This window comes from Sus scrofa, chromosome 10, assembly GCF_000003025.6.
Source record: "Sus scrofa isolate TJ Tabasco breed Duroc chromosome 10, Sscrofa11.1, whole genome shotgun sequence".
Classification (NCBI taxonomy): domain Eukaryota; kingdom Metazoa; phylum Chordata; class Mammalia; order Artiodactyla; family Suidae; genus Sus; species Sus scrofa.
Window position 1 is genome coordinate 40,942,411 of NC_010452.4, and position 25,034 is coordinate 40,967,444.

The 25,034-nt window shown below is 46.2% G+C and overlaps 1 protein-coding gene across 3 annotated transcripts in view; it reads left to right on the forward strand.

The window, feature by feature from the left end:
- The window catches only part of JCAD (junctional cadherin 5 associated), an 85,774-nt gene that overhangs the window by 31,848 nt on the left and 28,892 nt on the right, over positions 1-25,034 (forward strand). The window contains exons 1-2 of one of the 3 annotated variants that reach the window (XM_003130706.6): positions 10,283-10,379; positions 24,528-24,863. In XM_003130706.6, the coding sequence (XP_003130754.3) occupies positions 24,583-24,863 (281 nt within the window). In that variant the 5' untranslated portion in view covers positions 10,283-10,379; positions 24,528-24,582. Of the gene's footprint in view, positions 1-10,282; positions 10,380-24,527; positions 24,864-25,034 lie in introns of those variants that run through there. The other 2 variants (XM_005668090.3, XM_021064743.1) reach the window with 2 other exon arrangements.

Here is a 25,034-nt window from a genome sequence, read left to right on the forward strand (position 1 = left end):
AAGGCATCTAGCTCCGCACATGGGCTGCCCTTGGCTTTGGAGTTGATGAGCTCTACAGGGCTAGCAAAGAAGCATTCCACGTTAATGCCAAGATATGTCACAAGCTGTGGTGCTTAGACTTTGCTACTCATTTGAACCAGGGAACTTGTTTTTTGTTTCTTTTGTTTTGGTTTGGTTTTTAGCTCTACCCATGGCATGCAGAAGTTTCCAGGTCAGGGATCGAACCCCATCACAGCAGCAACCTGAGCCACAGCAGTGACAATGTTGGATCCTCAACCTGCTGAGCCACCAGGGGAACTCCTCCAGGGAACTTCTTTAAAATGCAGGTGTCTGAGGCATTGCCATTGTGGGCTCAGCAGGTTATGAACCTGACATAGTCTCTGTGAGCATGCAGGTTTGATCCCTGCCCTCGCTCAGTGGGTTAAGGATCCAGTGTTGCTGCAAGCGGCGGAGTAAGTCACAGATGCAGCTCAGATCCCGTGTTGCTGTGGCTATAGGCTGGTGGCTGCAGCTACGACTTGACCCCTAGCCCAGAAACTTCCATATGATGCAGCTATAAAAAGAAAGAAAGAAACAAAAGGCAGATGTCTGAGCCCCACCTCTGAATTCTTAGCAAATGACAGCTACCCACCTCCCCTCCCAAAAAATGCCCCCCCCCAAATTTAATACAAGCAGATGATGACATTTCCAGCCTTAATGGTTTATGTTGTGAATGGTAGTTGTCATCAGATATCTTGTCATTAAGAAGCTTACAATCTGGTGTGATGAAGGAGGCTTTTGTGCATGTAGGAATCCTTCAGGAAGGCACGCGCTTATTTTAAGGTATTAGGTAAAAACAAACAGTATCTACTAAAGCATGGAAAACAAAATATAGCACGTAATCTGGAAAATGGGAATGTTCAATAAATATACTTTGCTGGGTAGCAGTGGGAATTAACTGTGCACTCAAGATGTTTCATGGCCTGTAATTTAAATGCCAGGTAAGTTTTTATGATACTAAGCTCTGGTCACCTGCCTTTAAGAGGAAGAGGAGAATATTTTGTTTTCCCAAAGTGATGTATCGGCTTCTGCAGGGATTCTTCTCATAGTCTTTATATTAGCCTTTCAAACCTATATCTAATTCTCCAAAGAGGACATACAGGTGGCCAACAGGCACATGAAAAGATGTTTATTATGCTACTTTTTAGAGAAATGCAAATCAAAACTACAATGAGGTATTACCTCACACTAGTCAGAATGTCCATCATCAGAAGGTCTACAAATAGTAAATGCTGGAGAGGGTGTGGAGAAAAGGGAACCCTCCTGCACTGCTGGTGGGAATGTAAATTAGTACAACCACTGTGGAGGACAGTATGGAGGTTCTTCAGAAAACTGAATATAGAACTACTGTATGATCCAGCAAACCCACTCCTGGACATGTACTCATAAAAGAAGAAAACTCGAACTTGAAAAGATCCAAATGCACCCCTATGTTCATACCAGCACTATTCACAATAGCTAAGACCTGGAAGCAACTTAAGTGTCCATTGACAGGTGAATGGATAAAGAAGATGTGGTATATATATGCAACAGGTAACTACTCAGCCATAAAAAGGATGAAATAATGCCATGTGCAGCAACATGGATGCAACTAGAGATTCTCCTACCAAGTGAAGTAAGTCAGACTGAGAAAGACGAATATCACATGATATCACTTATATGTGGAATCTTAAAAAAATGAACCTATTTACAAAATACGAATAGACCCACAGACATAGAAAACAAATTTATGATTACCAAAGGGAAAAATTAAAGAGGAGGGATAAATTAGGAGTTTGGGATTAATATATACACACTACTGTATATAAAATAGATAAACAACAAGGACCTAGTAAGATATAGCACAGGGAACTATACTCAATATTTTGTAGAAACCTAGAATAGAAAAGAATCTATCTATATGCATAGATAGATGCATATATACATAGCTATCTACGTATTGATCGATTGATCAATAGATAGGTATAGATATATGTACAACTGAATCACTGCTGAATACGTAAAACTAACACAACATTGCAAACTGACTATACTTCAATAATTTTTTAAAATCATATGTCTAAGAAAACCTACCTGTCTTTTAACTTTTAAATATAGTCTCCGAAACATAGGTATTAAGACCTTAAAATTTTACATCGCATGGGTAAAAGTCGGATTTACCCTCCTGCAATTGCTTCAGCATTAGACTAGTTTGTCCTCGTATTTCTAATCTATCGCCATCTCTGTCCCCACGTGCTAGTGCCCTGTTCATACTACCGTTCATTAGGAAAGCCGGGGAAAGTAAAATATAAAAATTAAAGAAAATAGTAATGGAACAACCTATTGGGAGATAGCAGCAGAGAATTAGTAACTAGGAAATGTTCTACGTTTTAACTCTACCCTTCAACGTCTAAAGTCCATGATAACCCCACACATAAATTTGCCAACTGATAAGCAGGTGGACCCTCACCACAAATCAGGCCGTGTTCTCTGGAAAATATATTAGTGCTGTTTATGAATAGCATCTGTTCCAAGAATGTATAGTATTATGGCTCCAGTGCACGCTGTATAGAGAGGGAAAAAAAGGGGGTGGATTTAATACTACATCTGGGACTGGTTAGTTACGGTAACCTTCAGGTATTCAGTGGTTTTAGCAAAAAGTTCTAATACACATTCCAGGCATGGAGAACTATAGGGAAGGAGTTCCCATTGTGGCTCAGTGGAAATGAATCCGACTAGTATCCATGAGGATGTGTGTTCAATCTCTGGCCTTGCTTAGTGGGTTGGGAATCTGGTGTTGCCGTGAGCTATGGTGTGGGTCGCAGATTCGGCTTCAATCCCGAGTTGCTGTGGCTGTGGAGTGGGCTGGCAGTTGTAGTTACAATTCAACCCCTAGCCTGGGAACTTCCATATGCCGCAGGTGTGGCCCTTAAAGAAAGCAAAATAAATAAATTAATTTAATTTAATTTAAAAAAAGAACTATAGGGAAGACTGTAAAAACTTCCCCAGGGATGCCCCCATGTGGGGACAGAGGCTCTAGCTGTGACCCATGCTGGGAGTGGGAATCACGGGCCTTATCAGTGGTGACCTCGAAAAATCAGACTAAGTCTCCATTCATCCAGGGGAGGTCCGTTCATCCAGGAGACAGTGAGCAACAAAAGAAACACTGTGGGAGTTATCCAGGTGCTTACTAACCAATTGTTCCAGGCAAAGGAGACACTGGGTTTGGACTTTTATTATTATTTTTTTAAACTATTGCTATTAAAAAGCTGGCTTTCACTAATGATTTATTTTCTTTTCTCACACTTACATTTCATGTCTATTAGTTGCCTTTCTACAAACCAATAATTATTTTCCTTGTTGCTCTTATTTCCATGATTTATATTATTTGCTTTTAGAAAATTTAATTTTTGTTGAATTAAATCAAATAGTATCCAATCTGAGATATACAAGATTAGATTATATATATATATAGAGAGAAAATCAATCTATATGTATGTATGTTACCAATCAATCACCCAGGTACTTATGAAGCCAATAAACAAAGTTTGAGAACAGGAAGCTAGGTTAAAACACCACACAGAAAAAGCAGAAGTAAAATTCAAAACAGATTTAAAACAAAGAAACCAAAAAATTCAAGAAAACCTAGGTATTTTCTGAAAGTGCTGGTCATTTTTCCTTCAGTGACCCTTGGCTTTCTGCTCTCTGTTTTAGCCCATTCCTATGATGGTATTAAGAACTCAGGATTCTCACAGTGTGAGCTTAGATGGCCATTTTTCACTTCAGAGCTATTCAACAATGCAATCCAACTAACAGCTGTTTCAGGTACTCGAGCAAAGTTATGGTGTTAGGTTGTGGTAAACAGAGGGACAGATTTGGGTCTTAATTTACAAAGATGAGTGGGTAACAACTCAGAGAGGTCAGTGTCTTTGAAGAGAAGTTTAACGTCACTCAAGGACAAACATGACACACAGGGCTACGGGGAGAAGCACCAGTGCTCGTCCGGAGAAAAGTAAACGCACAAGCCACAGCCTTTACTGGGGTCTCTGTGGGAATGGCAAGGCGGGCCTGGGGAAATAGGTTGGGATTGGCTGGTTTGAATAACTCTGGAGCATCAGGGCTGCCCCTAGTTGTCTGGGTTGATTTAGGGCAGGAAAAATATTGGCTTGGTGTGTGAGAGTTAGATAATGAGATGGTTTACAGCATGGGCTCCAGATCACAGAGGAGTTGTAAACAGCTAAGGCCAAGGGTTTGGCCTGTGATTAATGGATGTCAAAAAGATAAATATGGAACCTAAGAAAACACAGGATAGGGATGAACAATCCTTTCCATCAGGAACTCAGAATCCAGGAGCTGAACTAAATACATGAGCCAACACAGCCTATGAACCCAAGGTATATCATGGTAAACACTATTCAATCACCTTAAACCAAATGCTATAGGAGTTTTATGGAGACAAAGATGCAGAAAGCTTCCTATCTGGGGGGTTTATAATCTCTTCAGCACTCAACTCAAATCACTATTGCAAAACCATAGAACCCTGATACTAAATTCTACCCTTATATAAATAGAAGAACATAAGCTGAGGCCTAGCCAAGGGCCTGGCACACAACAGACATTACATGAAAGAAAGTTCTTACCTCTTCTTCCCACCTTGCTGTCATTTTTGTAATGCTAGCCATCACTGACTTCCTAAAAGCCTAAGATTGTATTCTCTCTCCAAAAGGAATCTTTTTTTTTTTTTTTTTTTTTGCAGCTAATATTGATAACCAACTTGTTTCATAGTTATTCATCTCCCATCTCCCACCCAAGTCCTAACCAGGCCCCGACCCTGCTTAGCTTCTGAGATGAGAGCAGACATGGCGCATTCAGGGTGGTACGGCTGGAGACTATCTCCCATTTTTTAAATGAAAAGTCACACAGGGTTAAAGAAATAACTCAACTTAACTTTGGTTGATTCTCCATCAGCCGGGATGAAATGGTGGGAGAGGTGGCCCGTGTCCGAGTCTGGATGCTTTGGTGCTGGCTCACATCACTGTCCTCCTGAAGCCACATCTATATCTCTTTGTCCCAGATGATCCCAGCCAGCCACAGTTATTCCCTGGAGGACAGGAAAATGGGGCTTTCCATATGAATCTGGCCAAGAATTACAGACTGCAATCAGGGAGATGCTTGAAATGTTCTGTCAACCACTAGTGACCAGCAACTCTGCTACAGTGGGTGGTGGCAGGGTTGGAGGCTGGGGGGAGGGGAGGCTTTCCCATTAATGTATAGTCTAACAGAGGAAAAAGTAGACAAAGAGACAGCAAACAATGAAAAATGATTTTTCTCGGTCAATAACTGCGCAGATTCAGTCTCTTCAGCATGAAGATACAAGATTGAAATGTATTTGTCATCCTTTTGCTTAATCCCCAGGGTTGTAAATTTTCTGTTTGTGTTGGTGTCAGATCTTCTAAGTAAACAGTTAACAAACACCTAATGCAGTTTCCTCCCCAGGGCCTCGTCCAGCATCATGCAGTGACGTTGATGGCTTCTGTTTTGTGAACGTTGATTACATGCCAATCATTCTGTTCAACCCTTGACACACTAGTTCTGTTTCCTGTGCTCTATCCCCGCTTCTCAGACTTTCCTGTGTGTACGAATTCTCTGGGCATTTACTTAAAGCACAGATTCCAGGCTCTCAACTGTAGGAATGAGACATTCTGATGGTGTCCAGTGTGGGTGAGGCCCGGGGCTCTGACTTTTTGTTAGACCCCCCAGTTGATTCCGAGGTAAGGGGTCCATGGAACATACTTGGTAAAACAGATTTCTTAAAGTAATTAAGCAGCATAGCCTCTGAATGAATAGAAAGTTGGGTGGATATCTAAAAACCAGTTTTGGAGTTCCTGTCGTGGCTCAGTGGTCATGAACCTGACTAGTATCCATGAGGAAGTGGGTTTGATCCCTGGCCCTGCTCAGAGGGTTAAAGGATCCTGCCTTGCTGTGAGCTGTGGTGCAGGTTGAAGAGGTGGCTTGGATCCCAAGCTGCTGTGGCTGTGGTGTAGGCCTGCAGCTGCAGCTAGGATTCAACTCCTAGCCCAGGAACTTCCATATGCTGCTCTCCAGGGCGGCCCTAAAAAGACAAGAAAAAAAAAAAAAAGGTTTTATTCATACCTGTTGACCTAAATCCCTCTCTAGTTTTTGTATAGCTATTATTGTTTGACTTTCTAGAACAAGCCAATAAGAGGCACTTCAAGATCTTATTGAGAACATTCATCTTTTTTAGAAAATGAGAGTGGGGTAGTGTTTTTTTAGTCTAAGAAAAACATCAAAGAATATCTATGTCAGTTAAAGAAAACCCTCTGAGACCCTAAAGCAAGAAGGGAGAGGGGGTTTTCTAGGTCCTTGAAGATGCAGCAAGTCAGAGAAACAAGGGTTGTTGGTTTGGGTTTTTTTCCTCCTTAAAAAAGCCATTAAGCATTCTTTCTCCGGTCATCGCACATCTGCCCTGATGACTCAACCATCCAGCTCCTTCCTGAGTCTGTGAAATCCCTTCTCCAGGACTCGGAGAGAGGCGGGGACCTTGGGATATCAGGGGTCCTGGGCAGCACCGGATTTAATGGCCTCATGCCTCAAAGTTGCTTTAAACCACATTTTCTGTTTTTTATCCATTGATAAGCAGTAGATAGATTTTTTTTCCCTCCTATGTTGAAATCTCCCAAAATCAAGTAGGTGAGAGAGAGGGGGTGAAGTCACACCCAAGTGGGAGTGGTGGGTGGGTGGGGGGAAGGAATAGGGTTCTCCTAATGGTCAACATAAAACCCAAGCAGGTGCTTTCTGAGTTACAAAGCCCTGTTTTAGGAAGAAATGCCCTTCCTTCTAAAAGCATAATAACAAACATGCATATACATGTGTGCATTTAAAAGGCAAAAGAGGGAGTTCCCATCGTGGCTCAGCGGTTAACGAATCCGACTAGGAACCATGAGGTTGCGGGTTTGATCCCTGGCCTTGCTCAGTGGGTTAAGGATCCAGTGTTGCTGTGAGCTCTGGTGTAGGTTGCAGACGCGGCTCGGATCCTGCGTTGCTGTGGCTATGGCATAGGCCGGTGGCTACAGCTCCGATTAGACCCCTAGCCCCTGGGAACCTCCATATGCCGCAGGAAGCGGCCCAAGAAATGGCAAAAAGACAAAAAGACAAAAAAAAAGGCAAAAGATCTCATGCATATATATGTATACACAGCTGGTTCTCACATCTCATGTTCACACTCCCAGGTCTCTGCACTGGGGACCATTGTGGAACTGGTGCAATGGATTTTCCTCCCCAACTGTGATCTTCATCTGTCTTATTCCAATCAAAATTCAGACAATCACCCCCAAATACTCCTGTACATTTTCTGCCTTGCCTCCCTTCCTCTTCACAGTTGTATTCCCAGATCTGCAGAAAAGGAATTCCCTGGCAGCCTCGTAGTTAGGGATTCAGTGTTATCACTGCTATCTATGGTGCAAGTTCGAACCCTGGCTTGGGAAGTTCTGCATGGGCATAACCAAAAAAAAAAAAAATACACCTCATTATTAAAAAAAAAAAATCTATCTAAAAGTCTCCCACTTTCCTCCTTGCTTCCATCCCCTCCCTATTCTCATTTTTTTTTTCATTCTGCTTGTTCATCTGAAATAACCTTAGTCATGGCTAGAAAGCGTTAGAGCCGGGCCAGGGTTGTATCAGTGCTGAAGAAAGAGGGAAGGCAAACATCCTGAAAGGAGGTCGTCACGATAAAGAGCCAGTGTCAGGAAACCATAAAAATCTTGGAAAGTGTGAAGTCATTTTCTCCGGAATCTCCACCATTGAAATCTTGCTACCTTCCTCTCATGAAAGCTGCCTTGACCAGCCTTTCTGCTCAAATGGTTCCTGATTAAATCAGCTTTATGTGGCTTGGTTTAGCTTGTTCCTCCCACTGCTTCAGTGTAGTCTTCTGCCACAACTATACAGCATTTCAGCTACATTAGGGCACTTCTGTGGGGATGACCCAGAAACCCAACAATATAACATTGTTCTATGGGGATCCGTGTCCTGATCTCAATGCGCTGGTTGATGGACAATCTTGCAGGAGCATTGGCTTTGTGTGTGAAGGCGCGAGCGTGTGTGTGTGTGTGTGTGTGTGTGTGTGTGTGTGCGCGCGCGCGCGCAAGTGCTGCTGGGCACAGTGAGAGGTTCCACAGCAAAAAAAAGAGAAAAAGTTATTTCATTGAGTCAACGAATTGAGGCCAAAAGGGAATGCTGTGTCCTGGAAGCAATTGATCCCTGAGTGATGCTCCTTTCACAAGAAGGGTGATTTCCCAGGAAAGCCTCTGCCTTTCATTTTCTTTTCTTCCCTCCCTCCCTTCTTTCCTTTCTTTTTCTTGCCACACCCGAGGCATGTGTGTGGCTAGGGATCGAACCCATGCTGCAACTGCCACCTGCACCACAGCTGCAGCAACGCCAGAGCCTTCACCCACTGCGTGACAAGGGAACTTCCCAATTTCTTGTCTTTTTTCTCCTCTTAGTTTCCCAGCCCAGAGATGATCACCTAGGTCTTTGCCTAAATTAAATGCAGTCGACCAGGACTGCAAGGTGCTCCCCACAAAGCCTGCCCACAGAGCACTGTGAGTCCACCTGCTGTTGACAGGAGCTAACATGTCTGTATTCTTAGCACGTGCCAGGACCACACTGGGTGCTAAGAAGGTGCCCTTCATTCTCATGGCTTTCCCGTGAGGTGAGCACCGTCATTGTCCCCATCTTGTTAGAGAAGAAATGGAAGCGAACGGAAGTCAAGTCACACATCCAGAAAGTGATGGATGTGCCCAAGATCAGGACCAGGGCCATCTGCCACCTGAATATTATGCTATCTGCTCCATCTCCCCCACCTGGCTTCCTCAGATGCATTACAGATAACCCACGACATAGCCCTTGGTGATATTTTCTTTCCCAGCACACTAGTGTGACTGGCTTTTTTGCTCTCTTTGACTGTACACTCCTTGTGGTTAGGGTTCAGATCAAGGATCTTGGGCCATTCTGCAACTTGCTAACTGTTGGGGCCTCCCTGAGCCCCAGTTTCCAATGGCACCATCTCATAGGACTACAATGAGAATTAAAAGAAAATGATGCATTTGAAGGGCTCAGACTGGGGCTGCCCGCAGTGACAGTGCCAACAACTTTAGACATCACTGGTGTGATGGCACTGAGCCAAGCGCTAAATCCTTAGCATGGCTGAATGGTTCTCTAAAAAAATTCCTTCTGCAGGGACCCCCAGGCCGCTCTGCTGCCCAGCTCTGCCTCCATGAACCTGACTTAGCCAATGCCCTCTCCCTCTCCGAGACTCATCGGCAAAGTTGAATATCTTATGTCTTTTATGTCCTCTTAAGTAGGAGGACTTGCCTTCCAGCAGACTTCTCATCACTGCCACCAGAGACACGTGGGGAGCGATGGAAGCCAATCAGTGCTCATCCCCACTGGCCTCCTCCTCCCGCCTTCAGTTTCCTCATCAGGCCCAAGATAGGACAGCGCATCAGGCCTGCGAGGGCTCCTGCAGCCTCCAGCTTAACGTCTGCTTCTAAAGGAGGTCTCAGGCCCTCAGCTGTTGTCACCGTCATCGTCCTCTGCTCGTCACACATTCCATGTGTGTATGTTTTTGTGAGAGTGTGCGTGTGTAGCTGTGCATGAGTGTGTGTGAGCAAATGCGTGTGGCTGTGCATGAGTGTGAGCAAACGTGTGTGACTGTGAACAAACTGTGTGACTGAGTGAGTGTGAGAGCAAATGTGTGACTGTATGTATGGGTGTGTGTGCATTTCTGTGGCTGTTTATGAGTGTGTGAGCAAACTGTGTGACTGTGCGTGTGAACAAACTGACTGTGTGTGAGAGCGAATGTGTGTGACTGTATGTATGTGCATCTCCGTGTGGCTGTGTGTGTGTGAGCAAAATATGTGTGTCTACGCATGGACACATTGTGTGTGTGTGTGTGTGTGTGTACCTTTTCACAGGGTGGAAGCCGCCCAAACCCAAGTGACAGGACGGACGGAAAGGTGGCCAGCTCACCTGTGCCTTCTGCGCGACCCACCCAGGCGGGGCCTGAGGAGGCCTGTGCCCAGGCTTCCAGAGGGCTGGCTGCCTGGTGTCGCCTCCTGAGGAGCAGAGCCTGCCAGGCGGGCGCGGCGGGGAGGAGCGCGGTGGGCGGGGCGAGGTGCGCGGCGGGGCGGGGCCTGGCGGTGGGCGGGGCGGGCGGCGGCGGCTCCGGGCATGCTCCGCCGCGGCGGCGGCGGCGGCGGCGGCGAGCGGGGCGGGTCGCGCTGGTCCCCGGCCGGCCGGAGCGGCGGCGGCGGGGGCGCGGGGCAGCATGAGGGAGCCGCTCGGTAAGTCTGGCGTCTGTCGCCCCTCCTGACTCCCACTTTCCTTTGGTCCGCTCCCACGGCGCCTCGCGGGCCTCGCCCCTAGCCCCCGCGGTCACCCCCTAACTTCTCCAGCCGGACGTGGCTCGGGTCCGCGCCCTCCTCAGAGTAGGGGGATGTCCGCACCCCGCCTGGAGTCCACGCGCGGTGCCGGGCCCCGCAGCCTCGGTCGAGGGGCGCCCCTTTGCTAGGAGGGCGAGTCCCGGCCTTCAGGTGCCCAGTCCCGGGCGCGCGCTCCCCGGTCGGCGCCGAGGGCCGCGGCTGGCGTTGGCGCTCGGGTCGCCCCTCGGCTCGGGATGGGGGCCGGGAGTCGCTGCCCCTGCTCTCGGCTGTCTCGGCCACAGCAGGGTCCAGCCAAATCTCGTCCTTGCCTGCGCGCCCCCACTTCGCGGACATCTCCGCCCCGGGAACTGACAGCCGCTGCACAGGGTCCCCGAGGTCCCCGGTTCCCACGGGTCCCCTCCTGCCGCACTCCCCCGCCTCCGCCCCTGGCGGTGGGGACCTCCCCGCGGGACGTTGGGCGCTCGCGGCCGCGCCCCCGCCCCGCCCTGTCTCTGCCCGGCCTCGAGCGCACCCCGCCCGGGGGTCAGGGCCGGGATTAGGGGGCTAATCTCCGGTGCCTCCCAGTAAGTGCCCGCAGCGGCCCGGCCCCCGGCTGCTTGAGGTTTAGCGAAAGAGAGAAAAAGGAAGACAGGGTGGGAGAGAGGAAAGAGCCCCGCCTGAGCGCGCTGTAAATCTCGTCAGTCACCTCGTTTATGGGATCTGGAGCCCGCCTTGCTGGTCCGGGGTCTCCGGGCGCACCCTCCGCCCCCACCCCTCGCCCCATCCACCATCGCCATCAATTCCCTCCAGAATACCTAGATGTCCCGACCCCCGTGGGGTTCAGCACCTACAGCTGAAAGCGCCCCTCTTCCTCCCTATCACTGATAAGAGCAGCCGAGCGCCTCGGATTCTTCTAGGGGTTTGAAAAAGAAGCTGTGATTTCACTACTGAAGGAAAAAAAAAAAAGAAAATGAGAACGGGAACTTGCCGCCAGCGCAACCAGGTCATTCATGCCCTAGCCCTTGCTCATTCGCGCTCTCGAGGAGCAGAGGACTTTGGGGAATTAGCTTAGGCAGGTCACACCCCTGTCCCCATCACACTCACACACCCTACCACCCACTCTCCATGCAGGCCTCCTGCATCCCCTACCCCCGTACTACCTCGCCCTCCCCAGATGCAGTTGCCGGCCTGTCTAGGGGAGAGGGTGGAGCTGTGTGGACCACACAACTAGTTGGTTTTCTCCCTTCCTCTGGCTTATTGTCTTTTCAGATTTGCAAGCAGATATGCTGGAGATTTGAGATGAAGGTTGGAAGATGGGAGGGGATTCTTGGGAGGGGGGTGGTACTGGGGTTCTGGCCGCCAGAAAAGCTTTGACAAAAATTGCAGACTCAGAAGTCTTGAGTGGGCAGAGGCTGTGCTGATAAACCTTGGCGGAAATGTTGCCTTAGGTCATGTCGTTTTAGAATTGAAGAGGACTGGATTAAGACCATCCAGCAAGGCAGGCGAGTGTGAAGTTTTTCTGAATCTCATCTGCAGATTCTGTTTCAGAGCACTTGTAGTGGTTTTCAAGTGAAATGGAGAGTTTGGTAAATTCGTTTGGTTTTCCATCTGTCCCGTGGGTTTGGACTTTCTCTTGACCTTGGTATTGGGTATCTAATTCTTGGCCACCAGCTGAACTAGCTTCCTGAAGCTCTCTAAGTGTTACTCAGGGCAGGCAGCGTATAGCAGACTGTGTCACTCCTGCTCAAGTGGGTGAGCAAATATTTGTTGAAGAGGCCTTAATCCACTGGGCCTTCCTCCCGCCAAACTTCACCCTCTGCTGCAGAGATTGGAAGGTCAAGCCCTTGGCAGGCCCAAGAGGTTTAGGGGGATTGGGTGGGTGGAGGAAGCCTGCGCCAGGAAAAGAAAAAAAAAAAAAGAAGAAGAAGAATTTTTATCTTTCCACCTCCTTGGAACACAGCTTAAAATGCCCGAGCGTCCACATGCTCTGGAGGGCCTGAAAGGCTAATCAGAGTTATCTAATAACGCATCTGAGTAGTCACAGATTCCAGAGGCATTTGGCTATAAAATTTTAGCTATAAAAGGTAACCGGAGTTGAGAGGTGCACAGGGAGAAGAAAGCAAGACCAATTTTTCCATTAAACAAAACAAGTCTTTTGAAAAGATCCTTGGAGTCTAATTTTTTCAATGCAGTTTAAAAATAAATCCTAGAAATGCTATCAGTAAAGAAAGCCCAGGAGTCTGGTTCCGCCAAGTTCTCATTGTCCTTGCGGGAGAGCCCTCACTTTGGGAGGACAGTAAACAGCCGTACTCTAAGAGTCCCGAGTCTCTGTTAATGAGCTTGGCAGGACTTCACGCTAATTAATCTAGAGAGTTTAGAACCCTGAGCGTTGGATTGAAACAGTTTTTCTGTGGTGGTTTTTCTTTTGATAAGCAAAGGCTGTATCTCTGAAATCCTCTAGGCCTGTTGCTCTTGAACCCATTACTGCAGTTCTTTTGGCTTTTTGGCAGGTGTTGTTTTTCACCTTTTGGGATGGGAAGGGCTATCTCACTCATTAAAGCCTTGCTATTGTGCTTTGCTTAACAAAGAAAAGTCAAGTTAAAACTTAAAATGAGTGACTTAAGGAATGCTGAGGGACACACTCACTAAAGCCAGCAGTCCAGAGGGGGCTACATCAATCTCTAAAACTTTGATATATATATTCTTTCAACTCTGGACGTCATTTTAAAAGTTTGGTTTAGTAGATCCAAACTATTATGTTTAGAAATGATTACTAAGGCCCTACTGAATAGACTTGGGAACTATATCCAATCTCCTGGGATAGACCATGATGGAAAAGAATATAAAAAAGAATGTATATATAACTGAGTCACTTTGCTGTGCAGCAGAAATTGGCAAATCATTGTGAATCCACTATAATTAAAACAATTTTTTTAAATGCAGAAACTGCCATGATGCTAAGACCTCAGTTGATTTGAATTTGTGCTATTTTGTTTTAAATTTATCTTATTACCTCTACCTTCTTTAACCAACTGTATGTCCCAAAAACTTTCCATAGAGAATATAATTGGGAACATCCTGGCCCAATTGACAAAGACTTATTATCAGGCAACTAAACATCCTTGGAGTTTTGCTGCTTTTGGGTTATCTCTCTGTTACTTGTTCAGCTTTGTTTCTTCTGTAGGCAAATGTAAGAATTTAGATACTATCATGAAGACATACCAAGATATATATTTCAAAGAGGAAGAAAGGGGAGAGAGAGAAAGCACCCCTATGCATAGGAAGACTAGTTAAGAGAAATAGAAACCAGATGGTTATCTCTTACATTTTTCAGTGTTTACTTCTAGAATAACTATATGACTTTCTCATAATTGGAAAATAAATAATGTAAGAAATACATGGAATAATTTAAACATTTTTATAAAACCTTGGCTTTTTTATTCTAAAGGTATTAAAAAACAAAACTAATGTGTTATAAGTTTTAACAGACTATTTTAGGAACCTTTCTATGTGGACTTTGAGATGGTGATGGTACAATTGAATTCTAACCCATTAAAGTTTTACAGTTGTTTTTGCAAATAGCCAAAAATTCCAGAAGCTTTAAAAAATCCTATCCAATTTTAGTTCCTTTTTTTTTTAATGACTGCTAATCCTTCAGAAATGTTAATGAGGTACTTAGGATCTCTTTAAGATGCGTGAGGTCTCCAAAGCAGTAATTATGTGGCAGAATTTGGAGGTGAAAGAAGAAGACAGGAGAGAGAGAGAGAGAGAGAGTGAGAGAGAGAGAGAGAGAGAGTGTGTGTGTGTGTTCTTACAAGTTAGGGGTGGAGAGAAAGAAGTGAAGTTAGAAGAGATAATATTTATGAAGAATAACTAAAGCCCATAGCATTTGGCACTTTATTTTCTTCTCTTTTTGAATCAAAGCATTAACACTAACCCAACCCAGCAATGTTAGCGTTACAGGAGCCTTTTGATCTTAGACCCAAGTTTTCCATCTTGGGTTTTTTGTTTGTTTTTGTCACCTTAAAGAAACTTAACTCAGTGATAGTTTGCTTCACAGATTCAATATGCTTTTTAAGTCATAGGAGGTTGTAACCACTTGAGGGCCCTGGCATTACTCTGTGGTATGGTGATGACAGTGTGAGAACTTACCGTCCCAGAATGTGAACTGGAACTGTTGAGTTCTTTATTTAATTATTAAGACTGGAAAGGGAAATGGCAAACCTCTTGCTCATCATGAAATGCATGGTTCTACCATCAAAAAAAAAAAAAAAAAAAAAAACCCACACACAAACAGAACAAAACTGTAGAAAGGATTAAAAATCCATGCATCGTTTAGCAACATGCTTCAGTCTGGTTTGTTTTGTGTCTTGGCTATACCTCTTGTTTAAAGAGAGTACTTTGTTATATATTTATCATAACATTAGACCGAAGAATTGTCAGTTGAAGAAATATTTATAGTCAACTGCCAACAATTTGAGGGACTAATTACATCTCAAGTATGGAATGTCAGTGAATAGGACTGAGAAGTTTTAGGTTTTTCTAGACATTGTCTAACAAATCTAGTAACAGTGTCTCATTACGACCTTTAGAGTGCTGCTTGTAATCTTGTATTCAATTTTATCAGCAGAATGTGATTTTAAGCCTACTAGAATCAGGTTAAGTATCTTTGTAGCAGATAAGACACAGGTACTGTATACTAGATCTTGCAGACCTTAGGTAATTTACTATTCATTTATTCTTTTCTTCCTTGTTTCTTTTATTCTCATTGAGTCTTTCATATATGTGATATGATTTCAAAGGTACATTTTCCTAATCCTACTTAAGAAGCTTTTTGTTTTTAAGGTTTTTGTTTTTGTTTTTTTCCTGATGATGAAATATAAAGTTAAAGTACAGGAGTTCTCTTGTGGCTCAGTGGGTTAAGGATCTGGCATTGTCACTGCAGTGGCTCAGGTTGGTGCTGTGGCACTGGTTTGATCCCTGGGCTGGGAACTTCCAGGTGCCACGAGCATGGTCAAAATAAATATGGAAAGAAAGAAAGCATAAGAAAGTGCCAATATTTGACAATTTTTTATCTTCAGAATGACAACTTCATGTAGTTGAATCTAATACATTTCATGAGAGCATTATAAAATATAGTCAAGTATAAATAAGGACATTTTTAAAAACTCTCAGAATCCAGTGATACTGTTGCTATTTTGGCATATTTATTCTTGGTGTTTTTTGCCACACTGTGTACATATAAAAATTAAATATGTATTATTATACATTGAATCTAGGCTTCTGTATCCTGTCATTATTTAACAGGGCACCATGAGCATTTTCTCCTGTGCCATTATATATCTGAAAACATAATTTTACACATGTGTATGCATATTAGAGTCTACCATGAGGATGCACTGGAATTTTTTAGCCATCCCTTAAATGAACATTTAGCATAGTTTTTAAAATTATCATAATTAAAACTTGGGTAAGTACCTTATATAAAACTTTGTATGGGAGTTCCCATCGTGGTGCAGTGGTTAATGAATCTGACTAGGAACCACGAGGTTGCAGTTCGATCCCTGCCCTTGCTCAGTGGGTTAAGGATCCGGTGTTGCCGTGAGCTGTGGTGTAGGTGGCAGACATGGCTTGGATCTGTCATTGCTGTAGCTGTGGCGTAGGCTGGCAGCTACAGCTGCCATTAGACTCCTAGCCTGGGAACCTCCATATTGCTGCGGGAGCGGTCCTAGAAAAGACAAAAAACAAAAACAAAAAACAAAAAACTTTGTATGTATCTCTGATTATTTCATTAGGGCCCCAAGAAGTGAGATTAGTCCATAGGGTTTCAGATTTTTAAAGATTTTATAACAATCATTTTTAAGAAAAAAAAATAGCCATTTACCTCCAGAACCCCCCCCCACACACACACACACAGACACACATTCAAACACTCACAAATGGGAGAATCCTTGTAGTTCACTCACCAGGCCCTCATCAACAACAGGTACTGCTTTCTAAAAGCTTCAATAATTTGAGAAGTGAATAATGGCATTTTGGGTTAATTTGCATATCTTTCTTTGATGACAGGCGAGGGTGCACATTTGTTTCATATTTTTAATTGGATGTTTCTTAGTTTTCACTTCTAGGCAAATGTTATAAAGGAAGACAAGTTCTGGTTGATTTAATGAGTTTATTAATATTTTGTTTCATTTCTCTGTCTTGGGGAGTCTAATCACCATAAATATGAAAAGAAAAATATTTTTACAAATGGGAAGGGAGGAGGCAGGGGTGCCTATTAGGTAACATTCACTTGCCAGTCTCAAGCTCTAGCGATGAGAAGACCATGGTGGAAATAACACCTCAGAGCCCAGGGCCTGTGCATCCAGAGCAAAGCAGGTTGCAGTCAGGGGGCACTGCCCCCTCTCAGGGCTCTAGGATGGAAGATGCTGGACACGGCACTCCCTGGCCTCCCCTCGTCTTCCTCCTCTCAGCAGCGTGTGGCTCTCTTGGTTGGCCTTGATATGGATGTGACTAATGAGGTCAAGGTCAGAGGGTCTGTCTTCCTATGACCCAGTTAGCTTTGCTCTGTGTCACAGCCACGAGCTGTTTTCCCTTCACTGCGGCCAGCTGACTTGAAAAGGCATGCTGTTCATCACAGGGCAGAAACGGCTAAAGAGGGGCGATTTCTCAAGCCAGAAAGACCCTGAAGAAACTCTAGTTCAGCCTTCTTATTTGGCTTTTTCAGGAGAAGGCTGAAGCCTGTAGATTCTCCCCTGTTCCCTTATGCATCATCTAGGCTCAGCACACATTTGTGGAACAATCTGGAGGATGGAAATTCATCCCTCCAGTGGCAGGTGGGCAACTCACCACCATACTCAAATGCGTGTGGTTTGTTAGCAGTGGCTTCCTAACTCGCTCATCCCTTCACCTGAAGGATATGGCTAATGCTGACAGGACTTAGGAGGCGGCCACACAGCGGCGAGAGGACTTTCCATGGGCTCATTCAGGGCTCCTTTGGAAAGGACAAAAGTTCTCATGAAAATCTATTCGAAAATGACTTGGGCACAAGAACAATTTTGCAGGAATTAGTTGGTTAAATCCAAATCACATGATCTCCCGTCTCCCACCAAGAGTTTTTTCTGATTTCTGTGCTTCTCGTAATGAATGGACCATTACCTCAGTCACCAAGACTAAAACCCGCTGTACGTCTTCCCTTGAAAGTTACTCTTGTTAATTCCTTCCCCGACCTCCCCCATGCTACCACTCCTGCACGTTACAACAGAGGGGACTTAAAAGGATTTGTCTGCCTCTGCCTTGTTCTGACCACACTCATCCTCCACTCTCTGGCCAGATTCACCATAAAGCTCCTTTTCCTTATCTGCCTAAACCCTTCTGTGGTTCCCACTGTCCCCTTATTTAAGTCCAGACCCTATTAGTGTTTTTTCTTTTAGAATTTAGTTTTTTTTTTTTTTTTGAAAATTACAACCTCCTCCTTCCATTTCTCATACATGTAGTTTGTCTGCTTTTTTGGCTCTACACAGCAGGTTTTATGATAACTCCAGATCACTGACAGCCTCAAATCCAAAATGATTGAAGAGGTCTGCTGGGTCACAAAGCAGCGCATGGTGTATTCATGAATGAATTGTATTACCGAGTATTTGAATATTTAGAAATCAATGCTGATATCGCCATCAAGACATTGCAGTCAAGTGAGGCATCAGCCATTGTGTGTGTGCGTGTACATGCGTGTGCATGGTGCGTATGTGCTTGGAGTGTACAAGGAAAGAATTATGTCATAGGGCCATCCTAATCCAAGAGAATAAAGAAATTTTTCCTTTTAAATATACAGTTTTTTTGGGAGTTCCCTGGTCGCTCAGTAGGTTAAGGATCCGAGTTGTCACTTCTGTGGCTCTGGTTACTGCTATGGTGGGGGTTCCACCCCTGGCCCTGGAACTTCCCCAAGCTGTGGGTGTGGCCAAAAAAGGAAAATGAAAATACCGTTTTTCATCTTCATGCTCCCATATCTATCCTTTCTTGTTTATATTTATGCATTATTTTATAAATTAGGAAACTTCTGTTGCTATTAAGGAAGGAAATATGGAGCCTAAAATAGAAGCACAGGCTTTGAAGCTAGATGGACCTCGGTTTGACCCTTGGATCTGTGCTTACAAGCTGGGTAACCTCGGACTCTCAGTCTCGGTTTTCTTGGCTGTAAAATGGAGACATTTATACCTACATCAGGACGTTTACTGGGAGCAGAAAATGAAATAAAGTGTGCCAGGCAGCTAACAGAGTAGCTGGTCCATGCTGTCTTTCATGTGCTGCTATTCTGGGATCGCAGAACAGCTCTTCCCTCTGCTCTGGCAAGAGAGTTTATTGGGGCGGTGGCCGGAGGGGCAGGGTAGGTGGACCACGGATTGGAAAATGTTCTTGGTGAATTTGTTCTGCATCTACTGGTGAGTTTTTGAGCATCTTTCCACCTCTCACAAGCATTCTCAAGGGGGAAAAAAGTAATGGAACAACCTAGTGATGTCAGGAATCAATCAAAAAACCCAGCCCAGGAGGAGTCCCATCGTGGCGCAGCAGAAACGAATCTGACTAGGAACCTTGAGATTGCAGGTTTGATCCCTGGCCTCACTCAGTGGGTCAAGGATCCTGTGTTGCCGTGAGCTGTGGTGTAGGTTGCAGGTATGGCTCGGATCTGGTGTTGCTCTGGCTGTGGCGTAGGCTGGCAGCTACAGCTCCCATTAGACCCCTAGCCTGGGAGCCTCCATGTGCTGTGGGTGCGGCCCTAAAAAAAAAAAGACAAAAAGACTGAAAAAAAACAAAAACAAAAAACCCAATTCAGGCAGCCTGGCCATTCAGCATTGTTATTCCTCTACCCTCACCCCCTTTAAACCACCTAAATTAGAGCCGGTGTGCAATATGCATTTCTCTTTGGGCCTCATCTCATGAATTTAATTTAATTTAAACCAGTCCTGTCCAGCAAGCAAGAGAATTGTGGGTTGAACCCAGACTTCTGTAGTCTTTAGTTTTTTGTTTCCTTCACTGTTCAATTACTTTATAAGTTTTGATGCTTGTAAGTATGCATTTTAATAAGAGAACATGAGGGCGAAAAAGCAAACGTTTGCCTTTAGCTTAACTATTTGGGGGTGTATTGTACACTCAGCACAAATGCCCTCTGTATAAAAAGACCTGTTCTAAATCCAGGTTTACTTCTTTCTAGAAACTGTCCTACAAAGTTTGCTTTAATCAAATGGCTCATCTCTCTCAACCCGAGTTGTGTAGCTGGATGAAAAGTTCTCTGAGCTGGGGGCTGGGTGGAGCCCTGATTTCTCTCTGGTAAAATCCAGCAACGCCACAGATTCTGATGGAAATCACGGTCCTGACATCCTGATAGTTACTGGAAACCATGTACTTTTCTTTGGAATAAGTGGCAGCTCCATCTCTTTTATAGATTAGAAGATTGAGGCCTGGAAGTTGCATCACTTGGTAAAGGCCATTTGCTGAGCAGCAGGCAGGATGGGAAGCTGGGCTTTTTGGCCGTGACAGCCCACAGCCTCCTGACTGTGCTTGCGTTCTCACCGCTATGTGGCAGGAGAAAGTCTGCAGGCAGCTTCCTCCTGAGATGAACCAAACAGCTGCCTCTGCGCCACCCAGAGAAAGAGACTCCCCCCAACCCCCCCGACCCAGGATTTGTGTCCCTTTACCAGGCTGTCAGGTTTTATTGGGCAGGTGGTTTTCATTTTTTAATTTATTTTCATTTTATTTATTTATTTATTTTTTTTTAGGGTCGTACCTGTGGCATATGGAAGTTCCCAGGCTAGGGGAACTTGCAGCTGCAGGCCTATGCCACAGCCATGGCAACAGCAGATCTGAGCCGCATCTACGACCTACACTGCAGCTCACAGCTACATGACATCCTTAACCCACTGAGTGAGGCCAGGGATGGAACCCGCATCCTCATAGATACTAGTCAGGTTCATTTCTGGGTGGGTAGTTTTTAAACGGCTTTCTAAATTGTGTCTTTGAAATGATGGACTTACTTTGAGGAATATATGGGGCAAAGAATAGTAGGGGGGACCCCATGTACAGGACCCCATGCCTGACTCTGAAGTTTTCTCTGATTTTTGGTGACCTGGGTGTCGACACCTCAACCCCTGTGTTGTTCAAGGGTCAACACATATCTCTCGACATTGTGAGATTTCATGTTATGATAACTTGCATTTCTGTCCGATTTGGGTGTGTGATTGTCATAACAGCACCCCTTGGGTAGGCGGGTGTGTTGAATGATGGCTTTGAATACTGTCGATTTGGAATGTTGCCGCTCAGGATTAAGAAGAAGCTTTACAAGGACCAGCTTTTCATCTGGCAACTCAGTGGATGCCCATCTGCTCTCTGAGCGTTGGTGTCCCCTCCAGGTGGCCTCAGGGATGGATGTTTGATTGACTGCTTGATTGATTCCTTTTTTTGGCCGCCCCGCAAGCTGCGGCAATGCCAGATCCTTAAACCACTGTGCCAGTCCAGGGATCAAACTTGAATCCCAGTGCTCCCAAGATGCCACTGATCCTTTTTCACCACATCAGGAACTCCACAATTGATGTTTTAGGGATGGGCACGCCCTACCTCTTAAGGCACCTGTCCCATCTGTGGGAGATAAGGATGCTACAGAGAGGAAGCAGGATACAAAAGGATTGGAAGAGCTGTGTGGCTGTTGAGAAATCCGTCTGGGGCGAGAGGTAATGTGTGGCCTGGGTGTGGACGCCCAGGCTCTGCATCGGGGTCAAGGAGGGGTCGAGTGTCAGCCTGAGGGAGAGAGGTCCCCTGAGAGTTGGACAGGGCTGGGCGCCTCATCCAGTGGTGGGGCCTGTGGTCATCCCCTCCCAGGGCCCTTGTGCAGAAACTGGAGTATTCCTGCTCCCCAGAAGCTGCAGGCCTCTGTGAGACCAAGCAAGTTAGGTGCCCCCCCCGCCCGCCACCGCCCCCCCAGATCAATACACTTTTGACCTCAGACCTATAAAGTCAAGTTACAGCTCTTCCAAGTTTGAATGTTTTTCTTTTCCCATTTTGGCCACCCTGCGGCATATGGAGTTCCTGGGCCAGGGACCAGATCCAAGCCACAGTTTCAACCTAAGCTGCAGCTACAACAACACTGGATCCTTAACCCACTGTGTAGGGCTGGAGATCAAACCTGCATCCCAGCACTTCCAAGATGCTGCTGATCCCCCACAGTGGGAGCTCCTGAATCTTTTTTGAAAGATGTTTATGGCTGGGCCTACTTTCATGCCTCTTAGGGGTTTGCTGAATATACTGACCATGCAGACCCTGCCACCTAACTAGGACAGTGACCCATGGATGTTTTTCTTTCTTTCTTTTTTTTTTTTTTTTTTTTTTTTGTCTTTTTGCCTTTTCTAGGGCTGCTCCCTCAACATATGGAGGTTCCCAGGCTAAAGGTCTAATCGGAGCTATAGCCGCTGGCCTACACCACAGCCACAGCAACGCCAGATCTGAGCCACGTCTGCGGCCTACACCTCAGCTCACGGCAACACTGGATCCTTAACCCACTGAGCAAGGCCAGGGATCGAACCCGCAACCTCATGGTTCCTAGTCAGATTTGTTAACTACTGAGCCATGACGGGAACTCCACCATGGATGTTTTTCTTAAAGGTCATTACTACTTGCCATTCTAACAATGGATTCTGTGGTGGACTCTGGGTGCTCCTCTGTGAACTGGGTGGCCATTTGGGGTGCAGTGCTCTTTACTTTGCTTTTAAAGAGCCTGATGTGGTAACATAGAGAAACCACGTGTCCTCGAACCTAAACTCTCACTTTCAATAAATGTAGTGTTGACTGGGTGTGTGACATTGAGCCAGTGAGTCTCGGGACTCTGGTCTGTGCTACCAGGATTCTGTCACATCATTTCTTTACCCATGAGATAACCAAATCTATTTTATTTTATTTTATTTGTTTATTTTTCTTTTTAAGGCCACACCTGTGGCATGTGAAAGTTCCCAGGCTAGGGGTTGAATGAATCAGAGCTGTAGCTGCCAGCCTACACCACAGCTACAGCAACACCAGATCCAAGCTGCATCTGCAACCTACACTGCAGCTCACAGCAACACCAGATCTTTAACCCACTGAGCAAGGCCAGGGCTTGAACCCACATCCTTATAGACACTATGTCAGGTTCTTAACCCGCTGATCCACAACGGGAAGTCCGCCAAATCTATTTTAAATGCCAATTCCCTGTCTCATACACATGCTCATGCAGTTTAGGTAGTAAACTCCTAGTCATTCTTCAAAACCTAGCTCAGATGTCCCTTCCTCCCACCTTGCTTTCACTGAACAATGATTTATTGAGAGCATACTATGTGCTGGGTTTGGGGGACAGACATAGCACAGAACCAGACAGAGTCCTTGCCTGTATGTTCCCCCAGTCCAGGGGCTTGCTCAGGGGAATTAAGGAACAAATGCTTGCCTCTCTGGTCCTTCCATTTCTGTGTCTATGTCACATAAGCCCCCTGGGGGACGCATAGGAGGAGCTTCGGGAATGGCCAGGTTGCCATGGAGACCGCTCTACTAGTACAGACACTGTAGAGCCCTTGAAGTTCCCCTAAGATGTCAAACCTAGTGGAAAACTGTAGATTTCCAAAGTTTGATGCCCTCCGTGCTGACCATGGAGACTTTGCCGCTGCCGGAATCAAGTGTATGATGAGGTCGAGGACATGCACAGTCAGCAGGACTGTGAGCTGTCAGGAAGCACATGCACCCGCCTTTCACCTGCACCCAGGCCGGCAGGCATTTCCTGGCCATTGTTTGCAGGGGCTGCCACTGGGCTATTTCCGTCCAACAGCCAAGTGGGGCCAGAGCTGGTCTGGCTCTTCTAGGCCCAGCTTTCGTGTACTGCTGGCCCAGGCCAGCATCGTGGCCCCCGAGGAGGCAGCAGGGTCTGTCTGCCCACACCGCCTCCCACCTTCTGAGCAACAGGCGCAGGAAAGAAGATTCTCTTGAGTAAAAGTAAAAATGGCAGCCCCACCTCTTGGCACACGTGTGCTCTCCAGTAGGTTTCTGTCCCTTTGTCCTTTTGCATTCTTCCTGGTTGGTGCCATTATCTTAGGACAGTTTGGGGAAGTTGCTGCTGTTGAATTAATGTACTATGGCAGGATTTGGATGTGGACACCCTTGGCTCAGAGAGGCAAACCATTTCCCCAGGCTATATTGGGGGAAGTTTGACTCTCAAAAGTTTTGAGATTATTATTATTTTTTTCTTTCTAGGGCCGCACCTGTGGCATATGGAAGTTCCCAGGCTAGGGGTTGAATTGGAACTGCAGCTGCTGATTTACACCACAGCCACAGCCACTCCAAATCCAAGCCACATTGCAACCTACACCACAGCTCACAGCAATGCCGGATCCTTAACCCAGTGAGCAAGGCCAGGGATCAAGCCTGCATCCTCATGGATACTAGTTGGGTTCGTAACCCACTGCCCCAGCAGGAACTCCTTGAGTTTTGATTAAAAGCATAATCCCAAATAAGTTTGGGATTGTGCTGGGGGTTGGGTGTGGGGGTTTGGTCAGCCTGTCTTATTGTGAACCTCAGAACTTAAGGTCTCTTTCCAACGGCCGGTTACCCACCCAAATTGCTTCCACCAAAGCATGTCATGGCCCCGTGTCGATGAAAGACCTCACTCTACCCTTTTGAAGCAAAAGGTTTGTCGCCGAGATGAAAGCAGGGCTGTAGAATTATGATTCAGCTGGACGCTGGTTGTTTCTCTTTTTAGCAACACGGAGCAATCATTGCGGTTTCCTATCTGTGTTTACTTTGTCCACTGTCCTGTGTGTGTTGTCTTCAGATGTCTGGGTGGGGGGCTGGGGGACACCCTTCATTATGTCTGGCTAAACACTATTCCGGACTCTCCTGTGAGAGGCAGCCACCTGAGGGGGCGGGGTCCCAGAATGGGGCCACTTCCCCCAGAGCCTCTCCTGCACCCTCTCCTGGAATGAGATGGGGAAGCCACCATCAGTAGGGCCTGGGGTCCAGAGGGGAGGAGGAGGCGCCAGCTCACAGATGGTCTCCTTGTCCCCGCAGCCTGGGACCTTCCACCACAACAGTCGCAGCGGCACGTGGAGGCGGCCCATGCACCATGTACAGCGTAGAGGACCTCCTCGTCTCTCACGGGTACAAGCTATCGAGAAGCTTCCCAGCGCCACAAGAGGAGGACGGCGAAGGGCGCCAGCAGACGAGGACCAGGGTGCGAGCAGGCCCCGGCCTGCCCAATGGCTGTGAGGATGGCCCTGCCAGCCTCCCCCGGGGCCCGGCCTCCCCGGGGCCAGGGCGACTGAGCGACTCCGAAAGCCACCGCCGCGGGCTGAGGGTCCATGGGGAGCCCCCGAGCACTGCTGCTGCCAGGATTGCCGAGCCCGGGTAAGCTCCCTGGTGACGTCACCAGCCCCTGTGACTTGAGGACATGGCAGTGGGTGTGTTAGCACATCCTGGGGCATGGGACAGAGAGGAGGTGGAGGGACCAAAATGCTCTTTTTGGTGGAGTATCTGGAATGTTCTAGAAGCGCTTAGTGCAGGGCCTGGTGCAGCAAG